A 26,308-nucleotide genomic window follows, 5' to 3' on the forward strand; every position below is an offset into this window, starting at 1 on the left:
TCATGGTTTTTTTCTCCTTCTCCTCGTCGTTATCGTTTTCGCCATGGTCCTTATCGAAGAGTGCGATTGGTGTATGGTTGTCGTCCAGCAGAGGAATAGAGGCAAGTAGAGGCAAGTAGTTTCCGTCGGCCTACAACAAGCTTTAACGGCTGGAGGCCGACAGAAACCCCTGTCCCTACTTCCTCTGTTCTAATTCGCACCACGCCACCACGCCACGCCGTCGTCTTGATCCTCTCTCTTCTTTCTCTAACAACAACAGCGACGGGGGGCTTAGCGTCACCAGACGAGCCACGCCACCACCACGTAGATGAGCATCAAGGTAAACCAAACCACACAGTCTTCATGCAAATTCGATCCAATCCAGGCAAAAATAATGAGTTTTCCATCCACCACCACGATATCCCCAAGATGACGAGGAACACGTTCCGTCCTCTAACTCTCCTTAGGGGCCGGGCATAAATTACGTAGGGCAAAAAAAGCGATTTTGTAGACCCTTTTTCCCTTTAACCTCTTGGCTACCAAAGTACACACTATCATTTTCCGATGAGGACGAAATACACAAATGTGTATACTGCATAAATTAAGTTAATATCAAAATTTCTAAAAAACAAGAATAATTCTTTGGTATTTTGTACAAAATGCAATGGTAAAAGTGATTTTTTTCGATATTTTTCTCCCGAAATTTGGGAATTTTCCCTATACCGATCAATGTTAAAAAGTGGATTTTTCATATTTTTCGTATAAAAAACTTAGAAATTGAAACCTTTTTGAAATTTTAATTGGTTGTGATCAGGTGTAATTAAGAAATTAATATCGTACTGATGAGAAATTTTATTTAAGAAATAGTAGTACGAAAGAGGTTAACGTGTGTAACATAGGCACGATATTTTTGGAGCGTTAGACCTTCCCCCCCCCCTTGCCCCCTTTCGCGTTACGTAATTTATGGCCGGCCCCTCACATAATGTTTTTCGCCTTTGGCAAAGAAAACCTCAAGAAGAAGAAGATGGTGTCATGTATTTTCTTACTTTAAGCCAGCCACGATCTCGACGGCACTCCCGAAGGCGCCCAGGTTCCAGGCAGACTTGGCCACACGGAGCAAGCAGGACAGGACGGCTTTCCGCTCCTCGTGCGTCGGTGGGGAGACCAACAGGTGGGTTACCCACGAGCTTATCTGTTCAGACACACATTTTTACCATGTACATACGTGACTAGATTGATCAGTGGCCGTGGAAGGGGTGGGGACATTAAAATTGTAGGGTAGGGGAGGGGTAAGGGAGGGGTTTAAGATGGGGAGATGACGATGGGGACATGGAATAAAAGTGGGGAAATTTGAGGATATTAAATAATGTTGGGACAAATCTGGGGACAATAAAAAAAATTTGGGGACATCTGGGGACATTAAATTTAAATAACTGTGGGGGACATCTGCGGACATTAAAGAATTGTGAGGACATCTGGGGACCTTAAGTACTGTGGGGACATCTGGGGATATCAAATAATCGTGGGGACATCAAATAACTGTGGGGACATCTGGGGACGATTGTAGGATAGGGGACAAGGGACAGGTTTATATAAGATGGGGAGATGATGTCTCCATCAAACAACCCTGGAGACATTGCCCCTCTGTCCCCTCACCCTTCCGCGGCCATTGTACTTGAAAATTAAAAACATGCCCACCTCTGTGAATCGATCGACCAAGCTATTAATTCCGGGATGACTGCCTGCCTGTTGGTCAGCCGCAGGACCACCAGTTGTCCCCCCTCCGCCTCCTCCTCCGCCGGCGACCACTTCGTCCAAGTCGAGCGTGACATGGCGTAAATACTCCAGCGGGGCAACCTGTAAGAATCAATCGGGATCAGTCTCACATCACTTTCTTCTTCCTGAGACATATTTTTTCTCTCCACGGACAACTGAACTCTGCTCGGTTCAGTTCCGTTTCATTGCCCGCAAAAAAAGGTGGTATCACCCGGGTAAAAAAAAATATATATACAACCCGGATTTTATACGGGATACATGAAGCGCAGAACTGTGTGGGGACATCGGGGACTAGATTTTCCTTAAAGAAATGTAAGATTTTATCATCCCACGTGCTCGTTAGACGTCGGTGAAATAGAACTTTTTAAGATTTTTGGTTAAAAACCAACCAAAAACTTGGGATTATTTCAATCCCAAAATTAATTTGGATTACTTATACCTTAAAGTTTTTATGGAAATTTTATATTTTATCAATATTTCGAATCTTATCTTATTATTTTTTAACCAATAAAAATCTCACAAGTACGATTTCCCTAACAAATTTGGGTACGAAAGCCCAACGTGCGTCCCCCCATAAACCAGTGGCCGCGGAAGGGGGGGGGACCTTAACATTGTGGGATTGGACTTATTAACATGGATAACATAAATTTCTGGGGGGATAATGTCCCCCTGCTTCCCACACACCATCGTTTTCCCTACAAATCTCTTAAAAAATTGTCCCCACACGGTTCCTCCGTCCCTTAGAAAAAGCCCTTTCTTGTTCTTACCTGACAGAAAAGGACACTTTCCGTTTCAGCCAATGCTAGCGCAACTTCTTCCGGGAAATGAAGGACTTTTTCGAGTTCTTCAAGTTCAGGGCTTAAGTTGACGTATGCTAGCTTCCATTGTTTCTTTGAAGCTTCTGGAAATAAAAAAAGAAGACAGTTTTTTTTCATCATTGAGTTTTGAGGGTAAACCTTTTAGTTGGAAAACTTTGGAAGATTCTCTTTGATCTTTTTTTCTCTACAGTTTTTATCCCTTTAGGGGAAAATAAAATGAGAGAGGAGGAGGTTCGATCGTGGGGAAAATGAGACGAGTGATGGACCATAGATTTAGATAGAATAGATAGTAAATCTCCCAGGTGTTTGAAGTGGAACTAAACCCTGCCTGTGTCTACTAACTAAGATTTTTAAGGGTCTATTGGATGCGGGTTTTGAAGTTGATTTTTCTTGTCTCAACTTTCCCGTCTTCCATGTATTAAAATGATGAGAGGGCGCCGTATTTCGATCGCGGGGAAAGTGAGACGATTGAGGTACCACAGATTAGGTAGTAAATTTCGCATGGTAAAAAGTCGCCAATGGTTTTCTAAGTGTAACTAAACCCTGTCTTTGTAGCTAACTATGATTTTTAAGGGTCTATTACATGCGGGTTTTGAATTTGAATTTTTTATCTCAACTTTCCCTTCTTGCATAATTACAAAATTTTCTTCAAAATATGTAAATGAGGTGACACGCACGCATAATTGGACATTACCTGCATCGAGCGGCAGTGATTTTCTGGGGAGTGTGAATTCCTGCAGGAAGCTAGTGTCCATTTCTCTCAGGAGTGCCCATAGAGCTCTCCCCGCTTCACGAAGCCCACCCACCGTTCCCAAGTGACCACAAGACACCCCGCATGAAGACGTACTTCCCAACGGCGGCACCAGCAGCGACCACGTCACCTGAAACAAATCCGTTAATTTAGTCACTAAATCCAAGACAATGAAGTCCTCCCAGCGGATGTTCTCATATTTTTTTGAGCAAATTATTACGGTCCGCACGTAACGTATCTTCATCCAGGGAACATTCTCACGTGGTTTTTACTTGCTTCCCTTAAGTGAGACATGGGAGGCCATAGGTTCATGGCCTCCCACGTCTCATCTTATGGGCAATAAAAAAACCGACCGTAAATTTATTGGCTGGATGGGGATACATTACGTGCGTACGGTAATAGTGTAAATCGATGACAAATTTAATTAATATGCAATTTTGCGAAAAACACGATCCCCGAATGAGCCGAGGCAGCTGCATCCGAAGAGGAGAAAGCGCGCAGTAAAGTGGACAAATTTTACTCAGCGTTTTCTCCTCATTGGATGCAAATATCTCGGCCAAACGTGCCCATTGGGAATTTGTCATCGATTGACACTAATTTTCCCAAAATCAGAAAGCATCATCTGAGAGAGCTCCCTTGTTAGTTGAATTTTAGATAACTAACTACTGTTCGTCCATTATAATTAGTCTGATAATTTTTCTGAGAAGATAGTTATTGGCCATAGATTCAATTTAATATTAGTTAAATACCTAATTTCGTCACTGGCAACTATAGCGAAATTGTCTTAAAATTTCGAAACTGTTGACAACCAAACAACTCTTTTACCTACCTGCCAAGTAACCTTTCAGAATTTTTCGCGACTAATCATACTAAATCATAAATACATAAATCCGTAGGTAAATTCATAATATTTCGGCCTCACCTTAAGATCCCATCGCGTACCACGGAACTCTAAAATCAATCGGTCATGATTTCTCCCTCCGCCAGCTCTCCACTAGAAAAAGAGAGAAAAACAAAACAAAAGTTTGTCAAAGAAGTGTCAAAATCATCACTTTTCTTCTTTTCTCTGACTTATGTATCAGCAAAAGTGGAAAGAACAAAACAAAAGAAAGAAAGAACTGACTAAATAAAATATATGTCAATCTGCATGAACGTGTCAACCGAGTTGTCACTGACAGAAGAAAACGGTCGGGAAACAAATAAATAAATAAGTTAAAAAAAAATGCGACGATTTCCAAAATCCAGAACAAATCCGGGACAGGATGAAAAGTTTGGGGGAAAGTTTTTATCATGGGATATGCACAAGTTAGAAGGGAGGTTTCCCAGCGGATGGGATCCGATTTTGGGTAAAATAGTCTGAATCGATGGCAAATTTAGTTAAGATGAAATTTAGAAAAGACACGATCTCCCAATGGGCACATTTGGCTGAGATATTTGCATCCGAAGAGGAGAAAACGTGTGGGAAATTTGAAAAGTGTAAAATTTGTCGACTTTTTAGGCGCGTTTTCTCCTCTTTGTATGCAAAATATCTTGAGCAAACGTGCCCATTGGGAGATCGTGCCTTTCCAAAATTTCATATCAATAAAATTTATGATAGACCGAGACTATGGTTCATCTGAAAAAAATGTAGCCCTAGAAATTCTAAAAGGTTATCTGGCAGAATTTGTTTATTTTCATTATTTTATCCTTTGTAGAAATTTATTTCTGTTCCAGAATTCAAAGATATTGTAAGAAATTGAATTTCCCACACAAATAAATTTATGCAAAGGATAAATAAACGAATTCCGCCAGATAACCTTTTAGAATTTCAACGCCCACATTTTTATCAGATGAACCATAGTTTACCCAAAATCGGATTGCACCCGATGGGAGACCTCCCTTCTGAGTCTGCTTATAACTATATCCACTTACCTGGATAAGATCCGTAGTCGCCTGCGATCTGGCCAATACTTTGGTTCGACAATCCAATAAAATGATTTTCTCCGGTCCAATACCGAGTAATCGGGTGGCCTAAAAATAAAATAAAACAGGACACGAAATGATTTCCGATTCTTCTCTTGATCACGACTAGCCCGTCCTCGAAAAAGGACTCTGTTCTCATGGAATTTGGTGAGCGACTGAGTGAGCTGAGCCACTGAGTGAATCACAGTCAGACTTTGTTGTGTGAGATTCAGTGGCCGCGGAAGGTTGAGGGGACACCGGGGGACAATGCCTCCACGGTTGTTCGATGTTCGCATCATCTTATACAAACCTGTGTTGTACGTATTACTACTCAGAAAAGTAGTCAACTACTATAATTTGCATATAGTTTTCAACTATATCCTACTTTTTAACTAGTAACTACTTTTGCACTATTTTTTAACTACTTTTTAACTACTGTCAACTACACCTTGACGTCCCCCTTCCATCCTACAATGTTAAGGTACGTATAACTACTCAGAAAATCAGTTCAACTACACAGAAAAGTAGTTAAACTACAACTATTTTAATTTGCATATAGTTTTCAACTACATTTTCAACTATGTCCTACTTATTGAAACTAGTAACCCCTTTGTAACTACTTACGCACTATTTTTTGTACCTACTTTCAAAAACTATTTTTGTACTATTATTTGACTACTTTCAACTGCTTTTTAACTACTGTCAACTACACGTTGACGTCCCTCCCCTCTATCCTATAGCGTCCCCCTCTGTCCCCTCACACCCTTCCGCGGCCACTGGTTCTCTGTGCGAGAGATATGGATTTCACTGGCTGGAGAGTTTACTTTAGAGAGATAACAACCCCCCCTTGTCGCTTGTCATCTATTTATATGTACCAACAAACAAACACTAATCCTCCAAATAATTGTGCTTCGTACGATAAACCACCTTCACCGGCCGAATAAATAATCTATTCAGGCAAATCCAACTCCTGTCCTGTCCTCCGTGTGGTCTGTGCCTCTCACCAACTTTTCCGATGAAATGAGACTAAAACTAAACTAAAATAACCAAACCAGGAAAGAGGCGCAGGAAAGCGCAAGTTGGACATAAATTGAATTATGCAATCAATACGGATGTCCATATGTACTTATTTGCATAAATTGAACTGGTCGATCTCCCCGACACGGAGGAAGAAAGAAGGAAATATATAAATATAAAGTAGCAAATGAAACGTAACAATGAGGTGAAACAGGAATAAATTAGGTTCCTAAAACGGGGGAGTGGGCCCGATTTACCCTTAAAAAATTACCCCCGGGGTAATATATATGCTGCAGAAAACATATCTTAATTATCTCGATGCATTATCTCGCTGACAGACAAATGGACGGACGGACAGACAGACAGATAAAGTGTTTGGAAAGTTTGACCCTAAACTGTAGCTAACAAAATGTAACATAGGGTGAAATAAGTAATTCCCCCAAACATTGGGGGAACCACACCCCCAGATGACCTCGAGGGAGGGGTGTTCGATTGACCCCAAAATTTGGTCGGATCCTCCCCCTGGGGTCATATATATGATAACTCGCTTATCTCGCTCCATTATCCTCCTGACAGACAAACACGCAGACAGACAGACAAACACGCAGACAGACAGACAACCCCTTCCCATAAAAGGGTTTCTTCCCCCTTAAAAAAAATATTACCTTTTTCTTTGTTTTTCCACGTAAAAGCTCCTTCACGACGACGAGGCGACAGCCATACGCTGGAAGTCGTCGACACGTTTGGACATACAATTTCTGCAGCTGCGTGGCCGACTCGTAGACCGACGTGTGAAATAATTTCCTCTTTTGCTCCTGCGGGAATTCAAAATTTTATTATTATTATTTTATTATTAAATATTAAATATTAGCATGAAATGAAAGGCAATGTGAAATGTGAAATCGGTGGTCGCATTCAGACATAAATTTCACTGCGGCTTGAATCAAATTCAATTTATTTTCAATCCAATTTTCAACAAGAGCTCAACAAGGTGCCGAGAAATTAAGTGGATCGAGGCAGCCGAGGGAGAGAGTGGAATTGGAAAGGAATTTTCTGTTTCACTATTCAAATCAGAAATCATATGCCTGCCTTGTTTGTTTGCACTAATTTTGGCCGCGTCATCATCAAATATTAGGAAAGTCAGGGGCCGCGGAAGGAAGGGTGAGGGGACAGAGGGGGATATTGACATGGTAGGATAAGAGGCCAGTTTTGTATAAGATGAGGAGATGATGCGGACATCGAACAACCGTGGGGGCATTGTCCCCTCAATATTCCGCGGCCAGTGAAAGTCTAAGCGAAAACCCGTTGTGTATTTGTTCAGTGGCTGCGGAAGCTGTGGGGACATTTGGGGACAGTAAAATGATAGGATAGGGGAGAGATGGGTTTGTGAAAGTTGGGGAGATGATAGGGACATCGAACAATTGTGGGGATATTGTCCCCACCCTAGCTTCCGCGGCGACTGTATTTTCCATAATGAGAATGTATACAGATCCTGGCGGAAAATCAGACCACTGCAAATTCAATCCGCCCCACGCCTTATCATATTTTCAAAGGAAATGAAATTAGACCGAGTTCCAGTAATGTAATAATGCAAGGTTTGCCAGAATGAAATCATATCGAGTGGAGTTGTACGAGGGGAATTTTGGCCATGTCCGCCACATTTATGGGAAGATTGGTCTGTGCTTATCCGCGATAAGTTTACATACAATATGCTAAATGTCACGCAGTGTTTCAAGAAATAACGGGAAGAAGAAAGTGTTTTTTTTGCCACAGGGAAATATTTTCACCTGCAAGAAATTTCAGCGGTGGACAAAATGCTTTGTTAAAATTTACTATTTTGAGTTCAGTTCTTCCCAGGGTTTGGATTTCCAGGGGTGTTACACCCACAAAAAGACGAAAATCTACACAGCAGTCACACGAAAATATAGGTTTTCTGAATAAATGTCCCCCTTCCCCCCGGACATCACCTCTACATAAGTACATCCAACTCTTCCCCTCAAACCCCGTCATGAAACCATATTTTTTCCATTAACACAGACTTTAAAACGAAAAAATATAGATCCCACTCCTAAAATTTCCTTTACCAAAAATCCTGGGGAAACAAGGCACCCCACAAAAAATTCCCCCTTCCCTTCCCCCTGGACACCACCTCTACATACATCCAACTCTTCCCCTAAAATCCCATCACCAAACCATACTTCTTTTCCCATTTAAACATCATTTACACCGATTTAAAGCGATCTTTCTATCCCACTCCTGCAACTTATTTGCCAACTTCGTCAGAGAAAGCGGACGACTGACTAAAGAAAGAACGACCCGACTTGATTAACAGTCCGACAGTCAGTCAGTCAGTACATAAAATCTCTCATCATCGTCATCATCGTCATCATCTCATGATGAAGCCGCTGATGGAAAATGGATGGATGACAGAGTCGAGATGCAGATTGTATCCGCTCTGTTGGAGTCCTTCCATCAAAATCTCTGTCGAAAATCTACGAAACAATTAATATCAATATTAAGGAAATATTAGACCCGTTCAAACGCAGAGAGAGAGAGAGAGAGAGAGGAATGAGATATTGTTTTGAGGTAAATAGACAGCCAGTGAGCGAGGCCGTTATTTCGTGTGGCGTTTGTGTCCCTGCAGATCAAACGGATGGAACAAAGAGCACTTCAAAGAAAGAGATGTGTGTGTGACGAGATACAGTTCACACGCAGAGGAGGCTGCTGCTCCTGGTATAAGCTGGACCAGTGGCCGCGGAAGGGGGGCAGTGTCCCCACGGTGGTTGGATGTCGCTAGCATCTTGTACAAATCAGTGGTGTATGTATAACTAATCAGAAAAGTGGTTAAACTACATGTACAACTACTTTGAATTCTAACTATATTTTCAACTACTTCTTACTAGTAACTACTTTGGAACTATTTTCAACTACTTTTGAACTACTTTCTAACTACTGTTAACTACCTGATGTGAGATTCATCTTTCTTTCTTCTACACTAGGAAGGAGATATGCATAAAATGTAGAAAAAGTTGTTACAAAGCAGTTGAAACTAGTTAAAAAGTGTAGTTGGTCAACTCTACTCGAGAAAGTAGTTGAATTATTCTCTAAAAGTAGTCGAATTTACACTCAACTACAACTATTTGTTACAAAAAATTATACTTAACTAACAGAAAGTTATAAAATGTAGTTAATTACTACAATTCTGATATAAACCCTCCCCTATCCCCCAATGCTAATGTCCCCCCATGTCCCCACACGCCTTCCACGGTCCCTGCCTATCAATAAATATATCTCGACAGAACCATCACCAGTGCAAACACAACAGCTTTCACATGCATCATAATGAGAGAAAGGAAATCTCGGCATGCTTTCTCTTTGCGTGTCGTCGTGTCGACTTGTACATATTTTCCTTGATGGGATTTCTCACAATCAGTCCTCGCTCGCTCTCATCAACTACCAGCCACCAGCCAACGTCATGAGAGAGGAACGTCTTTCTTTATGGGAGGAAATGAGTGTCTAGATATCATCATCCTCGTCACGGGGACTTCTCGTGCCGTCGAGAGCCACACACGAGGCGCAGGAGAAAGCTGGCTGGGTATTTATCCATTTCGCCCAGAATCTCTCATGTTTGACAACTTGATAAGCTCTCCGCAGCATGAGGTTTCTCTCTCTCTTTCTGGGAAAAGTGATTGCGGAATGGGAATCTACTCATCAAGAGAGAGGAGAAAGCTAGGCATCATCATGAAGAGAGACAGGGGCGAGTTAGGATTAGGTACTTATTTTGTATGAGGAGAATATAAGCATAACTGATCTGGCTGGATTGTTTCGGGTGAAAGTAAGAGACAATTTGGAGGAGATAAGGGGGAGAAAGTGGTTTTTTGTGTAGGGAAATATTTTAACCTGGGAGAAATGCAAGGTGGGAGAAAATGCATTGTTTCTGGTGAAAGTAAGACCATTTTGAAGAGATAAGGGGGAGAAGAAAGTGGTTTTTTGTGTAGGGAAATATTTTAACCTGGGAGAAATGCAAGGTGGGAGAAAATGCATTGTTTCTGGTGAAAGTAAGACCATTTTGAAGAGATAAGGGGGAGAAGAAAGTGGTTTTTTGCGGGGGAATATTGCGACTTGGGAGAAATTAATGCAAGGCGGGAGAAAGTAAGTGACAATTTGGAGGAGATAAGGGGAATAAAGTGGTTTTTTTGAATATATTCACCTGGGAGAAATGAATGCAAGGTGGGAGAAAGTAAGGCTCACCGTACGGTAAATAGTTCGTACGGTGATTGGCTAGATGGTGCATATGCATTTCATGCACTTTCTCCCACTTTGCACCTCGCATTTTGCCCGTTGCTTGTTTTCCAGTGCAAGAAATGGAGCAAACCCACAAGAAGCGAAAGACTATACTTTGTCCTGAGATTTAGATGGATTGCGTGGTGCCTGACATTACCTTATCATCATTACTACTACTACTTATCTATCTATCTGTCTAACATTGTGCCTACTTTCTCCCCCTCCCAAAAAACTGTTGCTTCTCTTCCCTCAAGTAGAAGAGAAGTGGAGAATTCAATCGAAACCAATCCAATAATACGGAGAAGAAGAAGAAGACGAATTTTCTTATTCGTAAAATGAGTACTTATCAAGTAGGAAACCGTATGCACGAGACAAGCAATAACCGACTTAAAGTAAAAGCTACTTTACGTGCTCAATTTCACGTCAAATCAATTTCTTCTCCTCTCCTCCTTTGAGTTTATTCTAGGCGAAAAAAAGTCTCTCTTTTTCTCAATGGCCGCAGAAGGGTGAGGGGACAGAGGGGGACAATATCCCCACAGTTATACGATGTCCGCATCATCCCCCCATCTTATACAAATCCGGCCCTATCCTATCACAATATTAATGCCCCCGATGTCCCCACAGCTTCCGCGGCCATTGAGAGAATTCAGGCTACTAAATGTATGTAGATGATGCAGTGGCCGCGGAAAGCGTGGGGACATCTGGTGAAAATATCCCCATCATCATTTGCCCATCTTATATAAATAAATCCCTTCCTCCCCTATCCTACAATTTTAGAGTCCCCCTCTGTCCCCTCACCCTTCCGCGGCCACTGCTTTCTCTCTCTCTCTCACTCTTTGAAATGTATTGAGTGACAGTGTCAATTTCAGTCATTCCTTGTCATAAAAATATTGTAAATAAGCCGTTCTTTTCCCCACTTTCACTTCGCAGCAGCCAGCCAGGCAGCCTCCTTGATTACTCGACGGGGATAAAATAAAATAAAATAAAATCTTGTGGAAATGGAATTCTGGCAGGCACGTAGTCATTTATTTCTTCTTCTTTAAAAAAAATTGAGACAAAATAGCAGGCACGTAAATCATTTCTTTTTAAAAAAATGAGACAAAAATGTAGTCGAGTTGAACAAGAAGTCTTTTTTAAAAAGAAAGCAAGAAAAAAATCTCGATTTAAGTAGATTTCGAAATATTGAGAGAAGAAGGGAACGTTCATGTGTAACGTTATCCAAAAGTTGGATTAGTTTTGGGTCTCTTTTCTTCTTACTCGTGTCAAGCTTAACGTGACAATGGAGCGTGTCAGGTGTAAGACTCGGATTTTATTGAAATTTTGGAATTATGCAGGGGAAATCAATACAACCCAAGTTTCTTTACGCAGTTTGAAATTAGTAAAAGTTTCCGAGGTAAAATTTGAAAAATGGGCGATTTTTCCCTTCGAGAAGAATAAAAGTGTAGTTTGCTTTCTTAAATATTGTCCATTTTTCAACTTTGACCTCAAATATTTTGACAAATTGTAATGACTCACTGTAAATGAAATTTTCAATTTTTGAATGAAAACCAAATTTTTGAACAGGTATATGACTTGGCCTGCATAATTCCAAAATTTCAACCAAAATCCAACCCTTACACTTGACACGATCACATTATAAGTAGGCTAAAATATGAAAGGATAATCTAAAAAATCTCCTCCTTTTTCCACGACGTCCCACACGAACGTTCCCCCTTAAAATAAGTGAGTATCGAATTATGATGGGATGAGGAGAAGAAGAGAGCAATGATGTTGTCCAAAATTGATTTAATTCTGCCAGAGTGCAAGACAAATAGAGAGCGAGAGAGAGATGCTTCAAATTCCAATTATTATCTCCCATGTACTGTAACGTACCGGATGGAATATCAGCTCCTACAATACGAAACGAAATCGAATCCCTGTACGCGGGAAATTCGCTGCTAATAACGAGACCCATTGTAAGTAGGAGCTAGAGAACAAGAGATCTCTAAATCTAAATCCACCTCTTGATTCGGTTATCAAAAGCAAAATATGATTAGAAAATTATTCCGGAGAGAATCAGAACTCATAATTCGATGGATGATGATAGTGACGACGACAAATATAATTGGAATGGCTGGATGGCTGTAAAATTGGGGAGGAGGAGGGAGGGAGGGGGAAGATTGAGACAAAAGAGAGATCAAGGAGAGCGTAATGAGCTCTGTTTCTTCTGAAGAAGAAAAAGCGATAAATAAAGAATCCGTCAGTTCGGAAAAAGAAGACGGGTCGAAAATGTCGAAGGATTAGATGCGAAAGAGATTTTCCGTAGGTTAGCAAAGAAATGGAATTTCGGGAGCAATGCAATGTTTCCCGTGAAATGAAATTACTGCAAGAAATTGTTTTTTGTTTGGCAGGGATATGCAATTTCTTGCAGGAGTGAAAGAAACGCAAGAATTAGGCGTTATCTAGCGGACAATTCCTATAATTAAGTCTAACACAAAGGGTAAGCCGTTAAGTGACCTGTTTTTTTTGAAGTGCAAGAAATGTGAAAAAATATGCAAGAAATTGTTGAAAAGTTGCAACAAATCGAAATCGAATACTCGCCGGAAAGTTTAATCCTCTCGGACAACTAATGGATGGTAACAAGTCCCTTAAAACGGTATGGTACTACATACCCCCACAACTTGCGTGGCCGATATAGTAGCTAGTGACTACTAGTAGTGACTAGTAGTGACTACTCGTCCCAGAGTAAAAGTATGTACGCACTGATCCTCAGAACGGGAAAAAAACAAAGATCCACTTGCCAATTAATCTCTCTACTCGTACATATGTACATGTAGCACATACATTTCCGGTAAACCATTGTGTAGCCTGCCTGCCTTTCTCTTGTCATATTATTATTGACATCACATCACATCACAGCGTTATTATTATTATTATTATTAGTATCGTTTCCTCCCCAGATTCTACATGCATACATATGGTGAATTCCTTCCTGTGCAAAGAAATGCGAGGATGCCCCCGTAATAATAGTGGCGCATCCATATATGCACATATCTTCTTGGACCACCACCACCACCACGCGAACTTTTGCCAGGATTTGTACCAGGTCCAGTAAATAGGAGAGAAAGATCGTATGTACATAAAATTGATCTTGTACGAAGGAAAATGGAGAGGAGGGCAGGCTGGCATTGGCTTTTGTGTACATCGATGATGAATTCCTACATGCAACATTGTTCCCCAGGGGCCGCGGAAGCTGGGGGGACAGAGGGGGACATTGATATTGTAGGAGGGGGGAGGGACGGGTTTTTGTAAGATAATGGGCGGACCGTGGGGGCATTGTCCCTCTGTCCACACCCTTCCGCGGCCACTGTTGACAACAATTCTAACCTTCCACGTGATAGGGAAGGATTGTGATGATCAGTGCCCGCGGAAGCTGTGGGGACATTAACTTTGTAAGATAGGGGGAAAGGGACGGGTTTATATAAGATGGGGAGATGATGCAGACATCGAATAACCATGGGTGGGGACATACATTGTCCACACTTCCTTCCGCGGCCACTGATACGGATCTCTCCTCCACACAACATTACATTATTATGCAATGCAACCAATAAATTCCTTTCGGAAAAAAAGACCAGGCCATCCGGACCGAGGAGAACGAAATCCTGCCTTTCTTCCTCTTCTTTCTCGCCCGAGAGAGAGAGAAGCCGTAGATAATAAACCTTGATACGAAGAATATTATGATGCGTGACCTAGTGTGGCTTATATGCATATTCACGCCCCGCGGAATATTACCCCCGCCCCAGCAAGCAAGAAATTAGGCACCTTTTATTATGGAGGAGCCTCCCAAGTAAAAATTTGAACGGTTTGAATGCAGAAATTTTGCCAGTTTTTTTATGAGGAAATTTGGCCCAAAAACTTTATGCAAAGCTAATTACTATGCATAATTATGCAAATCTCGTGTATAGATTTAAAAAAAACGATAGAAATTTTCGGCACAATTATGCAAAAAATATGCATCGAGCTTTTGCCAATTCCTACATAATTCGACACAGTATGTTCTACTCGGGAGGCTCATTCTAATCTCATTTATTTATTTATCATGTTCATGCCCCCCAGCTTTGTCAGTTTGCGCGGCTTGTGCACGCATTTCGCCAAAAAGCATTAGTGCCCCCTCTAATAATCCCTTACTAAATATTACGCCCATCTAAATCTGACCCGACATTAATGCCCCCACCTTAATTTCCGTGAGTAATATGCGCCCATTTAACCAACAAGTAAGTCCCCCCCCCTAAAAAAGTAGGGGACCCTTCCTCAAAATTACCCTCGTCTACCTACCTGACCGACATTAATGCCCCCACCTCCCTTTCCGCCACTTCTGTGAACCCATTTCGCCAACAAGTCTGAGATATCTATATGTTAGCCTTGCACGTACGTATGTGACTTTCGGGAAGGAATGGGTTTTTAGAAAACGTGGAAAGCTGAATAAACAAAAGGATGGGAGGATTATTATCATTGTGATCATCATCATTCATCCCGAAGCAGGATGAGTTGCCCGGTTCGCTGATATTATTATTATGTCAACCCGAACCGAATACGGGTAAATGGTAAATGGTTCATACACATTTATCTATTTTACTCCTACTCCTTCACGGACCGTGGTGTATGCTTTTTCTTATCTTCACAAGACAACAAACCATGACTGCGTAATTTAACAAGGTAACTACTTATCAAGTCACTGTGCCACTAATTATGTGACTTTTAATTACAAATGTATGTACATTGGTATAAAAATGAGATTATAATGAGATTTTTCTCACATTACCCGGAACTAAATTATTGATTGACAAGGGACACAATTTATGTGATAATTTCCATAAATGAGATGAGAATACGATGCAAAAATAGAAAATAGGGGACACACGATGGATTCAAATTGCCCCAATACGATGCATGATCTTTTAGTTAGAGAGGAGTAAAAGCTAGAAAAAACAAATCTTTCTGGGTGGGTAGTTAAGGTTATGTAATGCCAAAAAAATCAGCATATCCACAAAAATACTTAAATTAAGGTGCACACTTTCTCCCAATTAAATTACCAACATTGGATTAGAAACGCTTACCTTTTCCTCTAATTCAATCTGCCTCGTGGGAATTGGTGATGCCCCTCGTATTTTAGTTTAGCTTCTGAGTGGGTGGGGGCAGTATTTAGTCTCAGTGGGGTTGTGGCGTGGTGCAGTAATGGATATCCCGAATAACACAGTGATACGATACGAGTAAATAAGTGTGTGTGTGTGCTTATCTGTCCTAAATTGCAGTCTACAACTAAAGAATACTTGCAAAGTGCGAGAAGAGAGCTGAGCTGAGTGTGTTGTGTGCTCGACGTCTGGCTGCCTACTGAACTAAAGTCGGGACAAACTCGACATCTCACTCACTCAATTTCCCAACTCTCCCCAACTTAACTCGGTGGAAGAAAGTGGAGAAAGTAGAGGGGCCACTCCACGTACCCTACCCGACATGGCATGTCAACTAAGCATGCAAATGGTCACAAAGGTACGTACATGGACCCCAAGAAGTTTACATCATCGGAAAACGCACATCGAATCGACCACCACCACCACTTTTTCCACCTTTGCCTTCTCCCCTCTCTCACAAATTGATTACTTCTTTCTTGGGACAACAAGGGGGGAGGATAGGACATGAACTGTCTGCCTGTATACCATCCTCTTAAAGTAAAGTAGTAATAATAAAGCAGTGGCCGCGGAAGGACAGAGGGACAATGTCCGCACGGTTGTTCGATGTCACCATCTTATATAAACCCGGCCCTTCCCTATCATCTTACAATTTTTATGTCCCCCGATGTCCCCAGACAGCTTCCGCGGCCACTGGTGTTGGACCTTTCATTCTTTGAGGGGGACACAAAAAAACTCTCTTTTTTCATCCCATTTGGCTGATGGGTATTGCAAAGTTGCCCAAATTATTGCGAAATACTGTGGGGGATTAGCTCATACTTGGAGTATTTATTATTATTATTATTTCCGATCGTTTTTTGTAAATATCTTCCGTGACGACGAATGTGCTCTTTTTGGAGGATACATGCGTATTATGTCAAAAGTTACGGAAATAAATGGGACTAATGACCAAGTTATTAAAAAAAGAGGGTACCTAGGTATGTATAATAGGCCAGGCTGGATTGTAGGGGAGGAGGGATCAAATGTTTTTTATATACATGGATAAGTTTGTGAAACCGTTAAAATCCAATGTTCCCCAAAGTACAGGGGTTTTTCTCTGTTAGGTACTCGACGATTTTAATTCTTTTCGGAAATTTCCGAGGGCTAGGCATGTTTGAGGTAAATGAGGCTTTGTGCAAGGCAGGATTTAAACAATGTTTCTGGTGCGCGTAAGAAACCACTTGCAAGAAATGAGGAGAGAAAAAATAGTGGTTTCTTGCAGGGAAATATTTTCACCTGCGAGAAATGCAAGAAACTGAATTTTATGAAGTTCAGAAACACTGAATTTAACAGGTAAAAATCACATCAAATTCAAAAATTTCAAAAAAACGTCAAATTTTAACCTGGATAAGGCATCTTCACAGAAATTTCGTAATACACAATTCCAGTTTACCTCCCTTTTCACAACTCAACTAACAAAAATTTTAAAAAACTGATTCAAAATCTCATCTTTCCCCGCCCATTCCATCATCAAAGCTTATTTGGAAACATGTCATATCCAATAAATAAGTATTCAAGATAAAATAAACTAAAAACATGAATTAACTCGTTCCCATCCTTTTTCCTCTAATTATTCCACCTTACTTTTTAACTAACAAAATATGAAAAAAAACTTTTTTTGAAAACATTCCTCAATTAAGTACAAAGGGATTTGATCAATCGTTAAATAAAATCGCGTCGCACTAAATTATCCTCGAATAAAAAAACAAACAAATTACATAATTTCCTTTTTACCAAGTCATGCAAATTTTCCGAGGTGAAAACGTATGAAAATAAAATGAAAAAAAAGTAAATTTTCTCCACCCATTAAAATCGCTCGGTCGTTCGCTTTCATGTTGGAAATGTTTCTAATAAAACTTTCCAATTTTCACACCTGGCCGAGTAAAATGTATAATGTGAAATGTTTCACTTTTTAACTGATCATCGTCATCAAAGGGAAAGTAAGTTTGGGGAAAAAGTCTGGGCTCCGAGGTGTCTCATCTTGTCAAGGAAAATCACTCTGTGACGGGAACGAGCAGAGAACTTTAGGGAGACGGAGTGTATGGTACATAGACTGCAGACTACTTTTTTGGGGGTAAAGATGAGATTTTTTTGGTGAATGTTACTCAGGTCTGGGCTGAACGTGTGTGGCATAATTAGAGTTGTGTAATGGATGGAGATATGTTTGTAAGGTTGGGCGAAGAATTTTTGGCTTGCAATTTTGGACAACTCTGAATTTTCAGTCTCATTTTTAAAAAATGTTTAAATTGCATCATTTTAAAAAATAATGGAAGTCTCCCAGCGTATGCTCTTCGATTTTGGGCAAACTAGTGTCAATCGATTGCAAATTTAAGTAATATGAAATTTGCGAAAGATACGATCTCCCAATGGGCACGTTTGGCCGAGATATTTGCATCCCAAGAGGACAAAACGCGCAATAAAGTTGGAAAGTGTACAATTTGTCGACTTTAAGGTGCGTTTTCTCCTTTCGGGATTCAAATATCTCGGCCAAACTTGCCCATTGGGAGATCGTATATTTCGCAAATTTCATATTACTTAAATTTGCAATCGATTGACACTAGTTTGCCCAAAATCGAAGAGCATACGCTGGGAGACCTCCATTGTACGTATTTAAGATAATAAAAACTTGTTGGAATATTTTGCAACAAAAAAACGACACAATAAATATGCACAACTCGCAAATTGCAATGTTGTGTAGCACACATGATTAAATTATTTCCAAGATTGGGAAAGTATGTAAATATGATATTAGTTTTTCACGTAGTAAATATGTAAATAGGAGTTGACTTGACCCGCAAAAATATTTATGCGATTTGCTTATAGCTTGTAAAGTAAGCCTTTTTTGCAAAAAAAATCGACTCAACGACCCGAAAATGGGATGAGTTTGAGGCAGGAATGTGTGTGTGGCCGGTCGTAAAAAAGATGCCGTCTCATTTCATATGACACTTTAGCCACACATGCAAATAGGCATTATTGTTGTTATTATTAGGTAAGTGTGGTGTGATCTTTGGATGATTATATGGAGTGCAACGGACATGCAGTTTCACGACCACTTATGCACACATACATGTGTCGTTGAGATAGGTAAAGCTAACTATTTCCAGATGGAGCGAAATTTTTACGCATTTTTGGAATAGTTTATCCATATATAAACTAATAATGGAGGTTTCCCAGTGAATGCTCCTCAATTTTTTGGCAAATTAATGTCAAGGTATTGCAAATTTGATTAGCATAAAATTTGCGAAAGACATGATCTCCCAATGGGCACGTTTGGCTCAGATATTTGCATCCCAAGAGGAGAAAATGCGCAGTAAATTTGGAAAGTGTAAAATTTGTCGACTTTACGACGCGTTTTCCCCTCTTGGGATGCAAATATCTGAGCCAAACGTGCCCATTGGGAGATCGTGTCTTTCACAAATTTCATACTAATTAAATTTGTCCCCAATTGAGACTATAGTTAACCCAAAATCGGATCGCATACGCTGGGATACCTCTATTTTGAGTAAGATAACCCGTTGCAATATTTTGCAACAAAAAATTGCTAATTATGCGTGAATTCTAACCCTTCTAGCGGGAGAAAAATTGCCCTCTCAGCGGGCCTCCCAAAGTAAAGATAACCTCAACCCAAGCAATTATCAAATAACATACCCACATTATAAAATTTAATATTCATATTAAGGATCTAGGACCACCTAGAATCTCACATTTCCCCGGAAACGCCTGGAAACTTTCCACTTACATGCATAAATTTCCAGAAAACATTATATTATTTATCCTCCTTCAAAACGCAGTGTTTCCATATTATTAACGAACACAAATATCTAACAAAATTCAAATCCTCCAGATTTACGACGTATGGATGCATATTATTTTACATATGTAGAAATTAGGACTTGTGCAGAAATTTGAGAAAGCCGTCATTATATTTTACAAACATGGATATTTGGTAATTCCAATTCCTAATCCTGGGGAAATCAATCAAATCCTATTTCATTCCAGTTCACGAGGCATTTATAATTCCTTCTTAAGTAGAAGTAAGCCATCCGAGGAGGAGGAAGTCAAGCCGCATAATGCTATAGAATTTATGTATATACACAGTGGCCGCGGAAGCGATTTGGACATCTTGGGCAATTAACATTGTAGGATAGGGGAAAGACGGGTTATGTAAGATGAGCGGGTCATGGGGGCATCGAAAAACCGTGGGGACATTGGGCCTCCGGTTTATTTGCATAATTTATTTTGCATAATACCCACATCGCATAATGGGAATTTGTCTAATTTCAAATTATGCAAAACAACAATTTCGCATAATTGTTAAGTATTTGTATAATCTAAATTTTCATACGCTTCGCACAAATTTGCAAAAGATTGTGGGGACATTAATTGCCCCTCTGTCCCCTCAACCTTCCGCGGCCACTGCATTTATATCCCTCCTCGTCATTATTATTTATTCTGCTTTCTCTGAGAATTAGTAAATGAGTGAAGAGCTCAATTTCACACAGCTCATTAACAATTACTTTCCCTGAGAGGGAGAGAAAACTTGGTGGTGGTTTTTCTACTTTTTTCCCCATTTACTTTCATGCACCATGGAAGTATATGTGGAAGAGGTAGTATGTTATCACGGCAGCCAATGTTAATTTGAGAGGGCTCGTGTGGGTCCGTCTTAAGAGATAGAGCAATTCGGTTAAAGGCATTATGACCATCTCTAAAATCGAGGGATAGGGTACGCATGCCGTTTTTCAAAATTTCTAAAACTTTTTGAAATATCCACGTTTACATGCAATAATTTCTGTGCCGTGATCTCAACGCAAAATATTTTTTCAAATGATCTGAGTGACAGATAGACAAAAACCATTGACGGAGTCAAATGCAGAGATAGTTGGGCTACAACAAACGTTTGAAACTTTTTTTGAAATAAAGCATCCCCAAGGCGGGAAAATTCAAAATGTCATATTTGAGGGCGCTCCATTCTCGCTGGAGAAAATTTTTCACAGAATCGATTTCTTGAGTCATTCTCACTGGAATCATATTCCTGAGGATAATGTGCAGTGCCCTCAAGATAACCATGTTTTCGAAATTCGCCTTCTTTGAAAAGTTATCGCTGGTTTTCTGAAAATTTAGATTCCTTTAAATAAAACACATTCTGAATATCTCAGTATACCCCCAGTTGGTGGGAACCATTGCAAATATTAACTTATCATATTCGCAGATCATTTGGCTATAGCCAAATATTGTATACATTATTTTCTTGAAACAATGCTTCTCAAGAGCATGAAAATTCAAAATTTTGTGTCATTTCATTCTCACTGAGACAACATACCACGAATTTGATTTTTTTGACAGGATCTCATCTGAATCGTATTCCTGAGATGTAGGGGGTGTGCCCTCATTAGGACCTGTTTTTCGAAATAAGGCTTCTTTGAGGCGCTACATTGAAATTTTCAAAAAGTTGTATTCATTTTCTCCACAAGCTTAAAGTTAATATTGTTGAATTTTCCCAACTACATTTGAATAGAATCAGATATGACAAGCTTCAAGTTAGATTAACACATTTTTCGACATCAACCTTGGACTACGAACATCTTGCGATTTTTAAAATTCGCGCTCATAGATTGTGAATTAATACGTTAGGTATTGGAAAAAGTAGATCCTTTTCCGCGGTTTTACCGCATAACTTGTCATATAGTGAGTCAGGAAGGGATTGGTTTTGGATTCGTAGATATTTCGCCGTGGTGAAGAGGCACACTTGACTGCGGCCTCTTTTCTTCGTCTTCTTCATTCAGGTGAAGTTGAGGAGGGTGGATTTGGGTATCGGGGAAGGATTTGAAAAATCATAGATGGGCGAATTCAGAGGGGGAAGTCACATTGAGCAGTTGGAAGTCGGGATTCCAAAATGACACCCATAATCAGAAACGAAAATCTCCAAAAGTCAGGAAAATTGGAAGTCAGAACTTCAAAATAACACTCAGAAACGTAAAATTGGCAAAATTCAAAAATGGCACGCAGAAACGAAGACTTCTCCAAGTCGGAAGTCAGAATTCTAAAATGAAACTAAGAAAGAAAAACTTCCCGAAGTCTGTAAATCATATAAGAAGTTGAAGTCAGAATTTTAAAATGGCACTAAGAAACTAAAACTTCTCCAAGTCGGAAGTCAAACTTCTAAAATAACCCTTAGAAATAAAAACTGCCGGAAGTCTATACAATTTATCTAAAATTTTGAAAATCGAACTTTTTCCCTCAAAATTAAACGTAAAAAATTATGAAAAATCCCTCCCGAAAGCCGTCACCTGACTTGGACGTGGCGCCTGCCCACCTATGTATCCCCCCAATCACGACTATTTTAAGCACCCACCCATCCAACTAGCTACATACATCGAAGTAAATGCAAAACACGAAAGTTGTTCCTCTCCTACATATCCAATTTCACATTGCGTGTGGTGAAAGTAGGTATGTACGTAGTACGCAATTAAATTATCAATTCTCCGGAAATAAATCGTTACAACATTCAAGCAAGAAGAGGACTCTCCGCACCCTAATCGCCTCTTTTGCTACCTTACATATTATTTCCGACTTTTTTTTAACAACTTCTCTAAAAGTAAGACGATCCATAAATAAATACGTAATGATACCTTTTTCTTTTCGAGAGATGAACATCCACAAAGTTTATTTAGTATGATTGCCATTATCATATTATTATTGTTATTTTGTAGCAAAGGTGGAAATGTGGACGTGATATTTATAACTAATCAAGCCATTTATTTATTTATTTATTATTTATACACGCATGACCATGACACGGTTATGTATTCATTTTACTTTCGAATTTTTCAAGAGAAACTGTACGGATGTGTTCGTAAAACTAGAATTTCCATAGGTTTTTCAGCATATTTAGATTTTTCGAATTATTTATGAGCATCAATGTTTCTACGGTTATTTTCACAAATACAAAAACTTTTTGTATTTGTATGTGCATGATTTTATTTAAAAATTTGGCATTAAAAATAAATTTCCAAACTTTTGAATAAAGTTTCTCTGTGTTCGTAAAACTCTTATAGAGCAGTAAAATTCTCCTATTTTTCTCAGCGTTTTTAGATTTTCCGAAATATTAAGTATCAATATTTCCGCTGTTGTTTAAAAAAATAAAAAAATAATTTATATGCACGATTTTATCTCGAAAAATTTCGCATGTAACTACATAATTTTGACAATTTGAATTAAAAAAATTGATATTTTTTTTATCATAAATATTTGCACCACCATTTTTTATAAATACATATCCGCCGTGTGTGCGTATAAATCAGAAATTATCAACATCACATACATACATACGTAACGCATGTAATAAGTATTATGTCCCCTCCAAAGTAATGGATACTTTTCTCCGTGTTGTTAGAGTTTATCTCCGAAATATACGTAATTGTGGTTAAAAACGGGACGGCAGAAATAAAAAACAAAAGTTCCCTTTAAGTCATATTTTTATTTGTGACATCATTATTGAAGAAGAGAGAAAGGTCGACATATCATAAACAAAATAAATCCTTTCCTATCTAGGGAGATCATTTAGGACGAAAAACGTCTCATCTTTCCCTCTAAAGAGTAGAGTTGTACTTATCTAATCACACCGTAAAGTGCTACTTTTTTGTGGGTTTTCTCCTCTTGGGATGCAAATATCTCGGCGAAACTGGGAAATCGTATCTTTTGCAAATTTAATACTAATTAAATTTGTCCTCGATTGACACTAGTTTGCCCAAAATCGGAGAGTATCCGCTGGGAAATGTCCCTTGTAAGAGTATAAATGTACCCCCTAAAATGTCAATTGTATAGGTACAACTCTGCTCTTCATACACGCAGTTGCCGCGGAAGGGTGAGGGGACAGAGGGGCAATGTCCCCACAATTATTCTATATCACCACCAGCTGCCAATCTTATATAAAACCCTCCTTCCCCTATCTATTCTACAATAGCAATGTCCCCAGATGTCCCCACACCTTCTTCCGCGGCCACTGCACCCAGGACACGGAACTGTTTCGCAGTAGAGGAATGACAACAAGGGAAAATAACCCTTTAACAACTTTGTTGCCTTCAATCAAGGCAGGAAACCAGGGACGAGGAGGAGAAGGAAGTCGAAAGTATTTCATTAATTATATACGTGTATCATCAACCGTCTGCTATTTCTCGTTCGGAACTATGTATACAGGGGCTTCTCTCCACGTAATTAAAAAGTCCTGTGTATCAAATTCTTCTAAAAGTTTGTATCCTCCGCGTGTATGTCATTAGACGAGTGGGAGAGAAAGGAGGATGAAGACTTTCACTCAAGATGTGCCCGTCACAAACTAAACTTTCCAGGAGACGAGGACTCTCTCTCTTGTCATTATTTTCTTTAAGAAGGGTTCGGAAAATGGGGGGTGGGAAATTTAAAAAAGAAACAAGCGGTGGTTTTTGTGTTAAACTTTATTTCACGAGGGGCCGTTCGTAAGTTATGTAACGCGAGATGGGGAGGGGAAAATATTGAGAGGCAAAGGTCACAAGTGCGCCTTGATTTTCGCCACGTGGAGGAAAAAGCTAGAGAAAATTTGGTCAAAAATTAAAATTTGCATGGGGCAGTTCAAGGGAAAAATAAGTGTCACGTGAGTCGTAAGTTTTGGCTCGATTTTTTGATATAATTCGCTACAAAATCCAGGTCTATATTGAAAAAGGTTCCATTGTCAGCGTGAATTCGGTGTCAATTTATGTGCAACAATTGCCACCCACCAATTGCCACTCAACAATTGCAACCCTTTGCGAATGCCACCCTCGAATCGCCACCCTTAGCCAATGCCACCCACCAATTGCCACTCAATAATTCCCACTCTATGCCAATATTTTACCTTTTCTCGATTATTTTAACCAAGTAAAAGTTTCCAACTTAAAAAAAAATGCACAAATTCCGATTTTCACCACAATACATATATAAAAAACAGCATCATCTAAACAAGTAGGAACCCTATTTTTGCAAGTCAAAACCATTCCAAAATCTAGATTACGTCACGTCGGCCGTCGGCCTCCCCCAGAACTGATTCCGTCCGTCCGTACGTCTTTGCCTTTCATCTCATCAAAGAAACCAATAAACAACAAGAACCACGCGGTTTATTGCAGGTGAAGAAGAATCTCTTTTGTCTTCTGAGACAACAACAAAATGAGATAACTTGTGCTCGCTTGACAGGTCGTCGACGGCGGCGGAGATGGAGCCAGGAATTTCGCCATCTTTTCCTTTTTGATCAAAGGGAAGATGAATATTAAAATAATAAATGATTTCGTGAGGCTTTCCACGTGCGTACTTGATAAATAATGTGTTTAATTTATGGTCGTCAGTGGCCGCGGAAGATGAGGGGACATGTGGGGATATTAATATTGAAGAATGGGGGAGGTGAGGGTTTATTTACATGTTAAGATGGGCAGATGATGTGGAATTCGAATAGTCAAGGAGAAATTGTCCCCACCCTTCCGCGGTCACTGATGCCTATTCATTACATTACTGCTTAAGGTGGACTTACTCTGGCACAGATTTTTTAATATCAGTTTACCCCTGTTCAATCTCTTTAAATCTCTGCAAATTTCTTAAATAACATCAATTTTTTGAGAGTTTTGAGACAAATTCGCCTTTCATAGTTTAATGTAAAGTTAATTTTTGGTACTATAAAAGTATCGATTTAAAAATAAAATTGCTAATTCATTTGCAATTTTTTTATAATAAATTTTCTCAAAAATGAGATCGCTATTTTTTTAATCGATACTTTTTTAGTAGCAAAAATTAGTTGTACCGTATGAAAAGTTTGATTTATCTCAAAACTCGTGAAATTGATGTGATATTAGAAATTTTTAGATTTAGCAGGGCTCAAGTTTCTCAATATTTTGAAAATTCGGGGTATTCATTACTACTTCAGAATTCTTATTTTACGAACTAGATACTCGAAGATGTGCAAGTTCGCAAATGAATTTGCGAAAATCGAGCCAAAATTTTTTGCGAACTTAATTTCTACAACAGAATTCGTAATGCATACCCCCATTATTTCGCACACACAAAACTCTTTTCCTGGAAAAGCATGCTCACTCACATTATTTCGCAAACTACTTATTTGCTACTTGAGATATTACGCGAAATACGACAAATTGACTTGAGTAGGCCCAACGTAATGAATAAATACGTACTTAAATAAATACTCGACTGCATGAGCTCAATTAAAACTTTGATGGCCTTTGTTTAATTCAGAGAAGCGTTAAATTAAATATGAGCGAAAACAATGGATCTACTTAATTTCGAGATAAGCATCTTCACTGTCGTAATTTGAGATTATGTTTACTTACAGAAATACATATCTTCCCTTTCTGAGACTTGTATTACATATGTATTTAACTTAATTATTAACCATGTTATGCAAAAAACGAGACAGTAATTAAAATATCAACCCGTTACATATTGCCCAAAGGATATGTGTTAATTAAATACTTCAGCTTATCTACAGTAGATAACCTTCTATTAGACACGTGTCACACTAT

At 39.4% G+C, this 26,308-nt stretch overlaps 1 protein-coding gene across 1 annotated transcript in view; it reads right to left on the reverse strand.

Moving 5' to 3' along the window:
- The window catches only part of LOC118437910 (1-phosphatidylinositol 4,5-bisphosphate phosphodiesterase epsilon-1-like), a 73,206-nt gene that overhangs the window by 16,877 nt on the left and 30,021 nt on the right, over positions 1 to 26,308 (reverse strand). The window contains exons 18-24 of the mRNA XM_035857445.1: positions 6,948 to 7,097; positions 5,236 to 5,334; positions 4,247 to 4,318; positions 3,268 to 3,454; positions 2,523 to 2,656; positions 1,678 to 1,836; positions 1,026 to 1,171 (exon numbers count right to left, since the gene is read on the reverse strand). Coding sequence (XP_035713338.1) covers positions 1,026 to 1,171; positions 1,678 to 1,836; positions 2,523 to 2,656; positions 3,268 to 3,454; positions 4,247 to 4,318; positions 5,236 to 5,334; positions 6,948 to 7,097 — 947 coding nt within the window. The remainder of the gene's footprint in view (positions 1 to 1,025; positions 1,172 to 1,677; positions 1,837 to 2,522; positions 2,657 to 3,267; positions 3,455 to 4,246; positions 4,319 to 5,235; positions 5,335 to 6,947; positions 7,098 to 26,308) is intronic.

Source organism: Folsomia candida, unplaced genomic scaffold, assembly GCF_002217175.1.
Source record: "Folsomia candida strain VU population unplaced genomic scaffold, ASM221717v1 Fcan01_Sc017, whole genome shotgun sequence".
In the NCBI taxonomy this organism is placed as follows: Eukaryota; Metazoa; Arthropoda; class Collembola; order Entomobryomorpha; family Isotomidae; genus Folsomia; species Folsomia candida.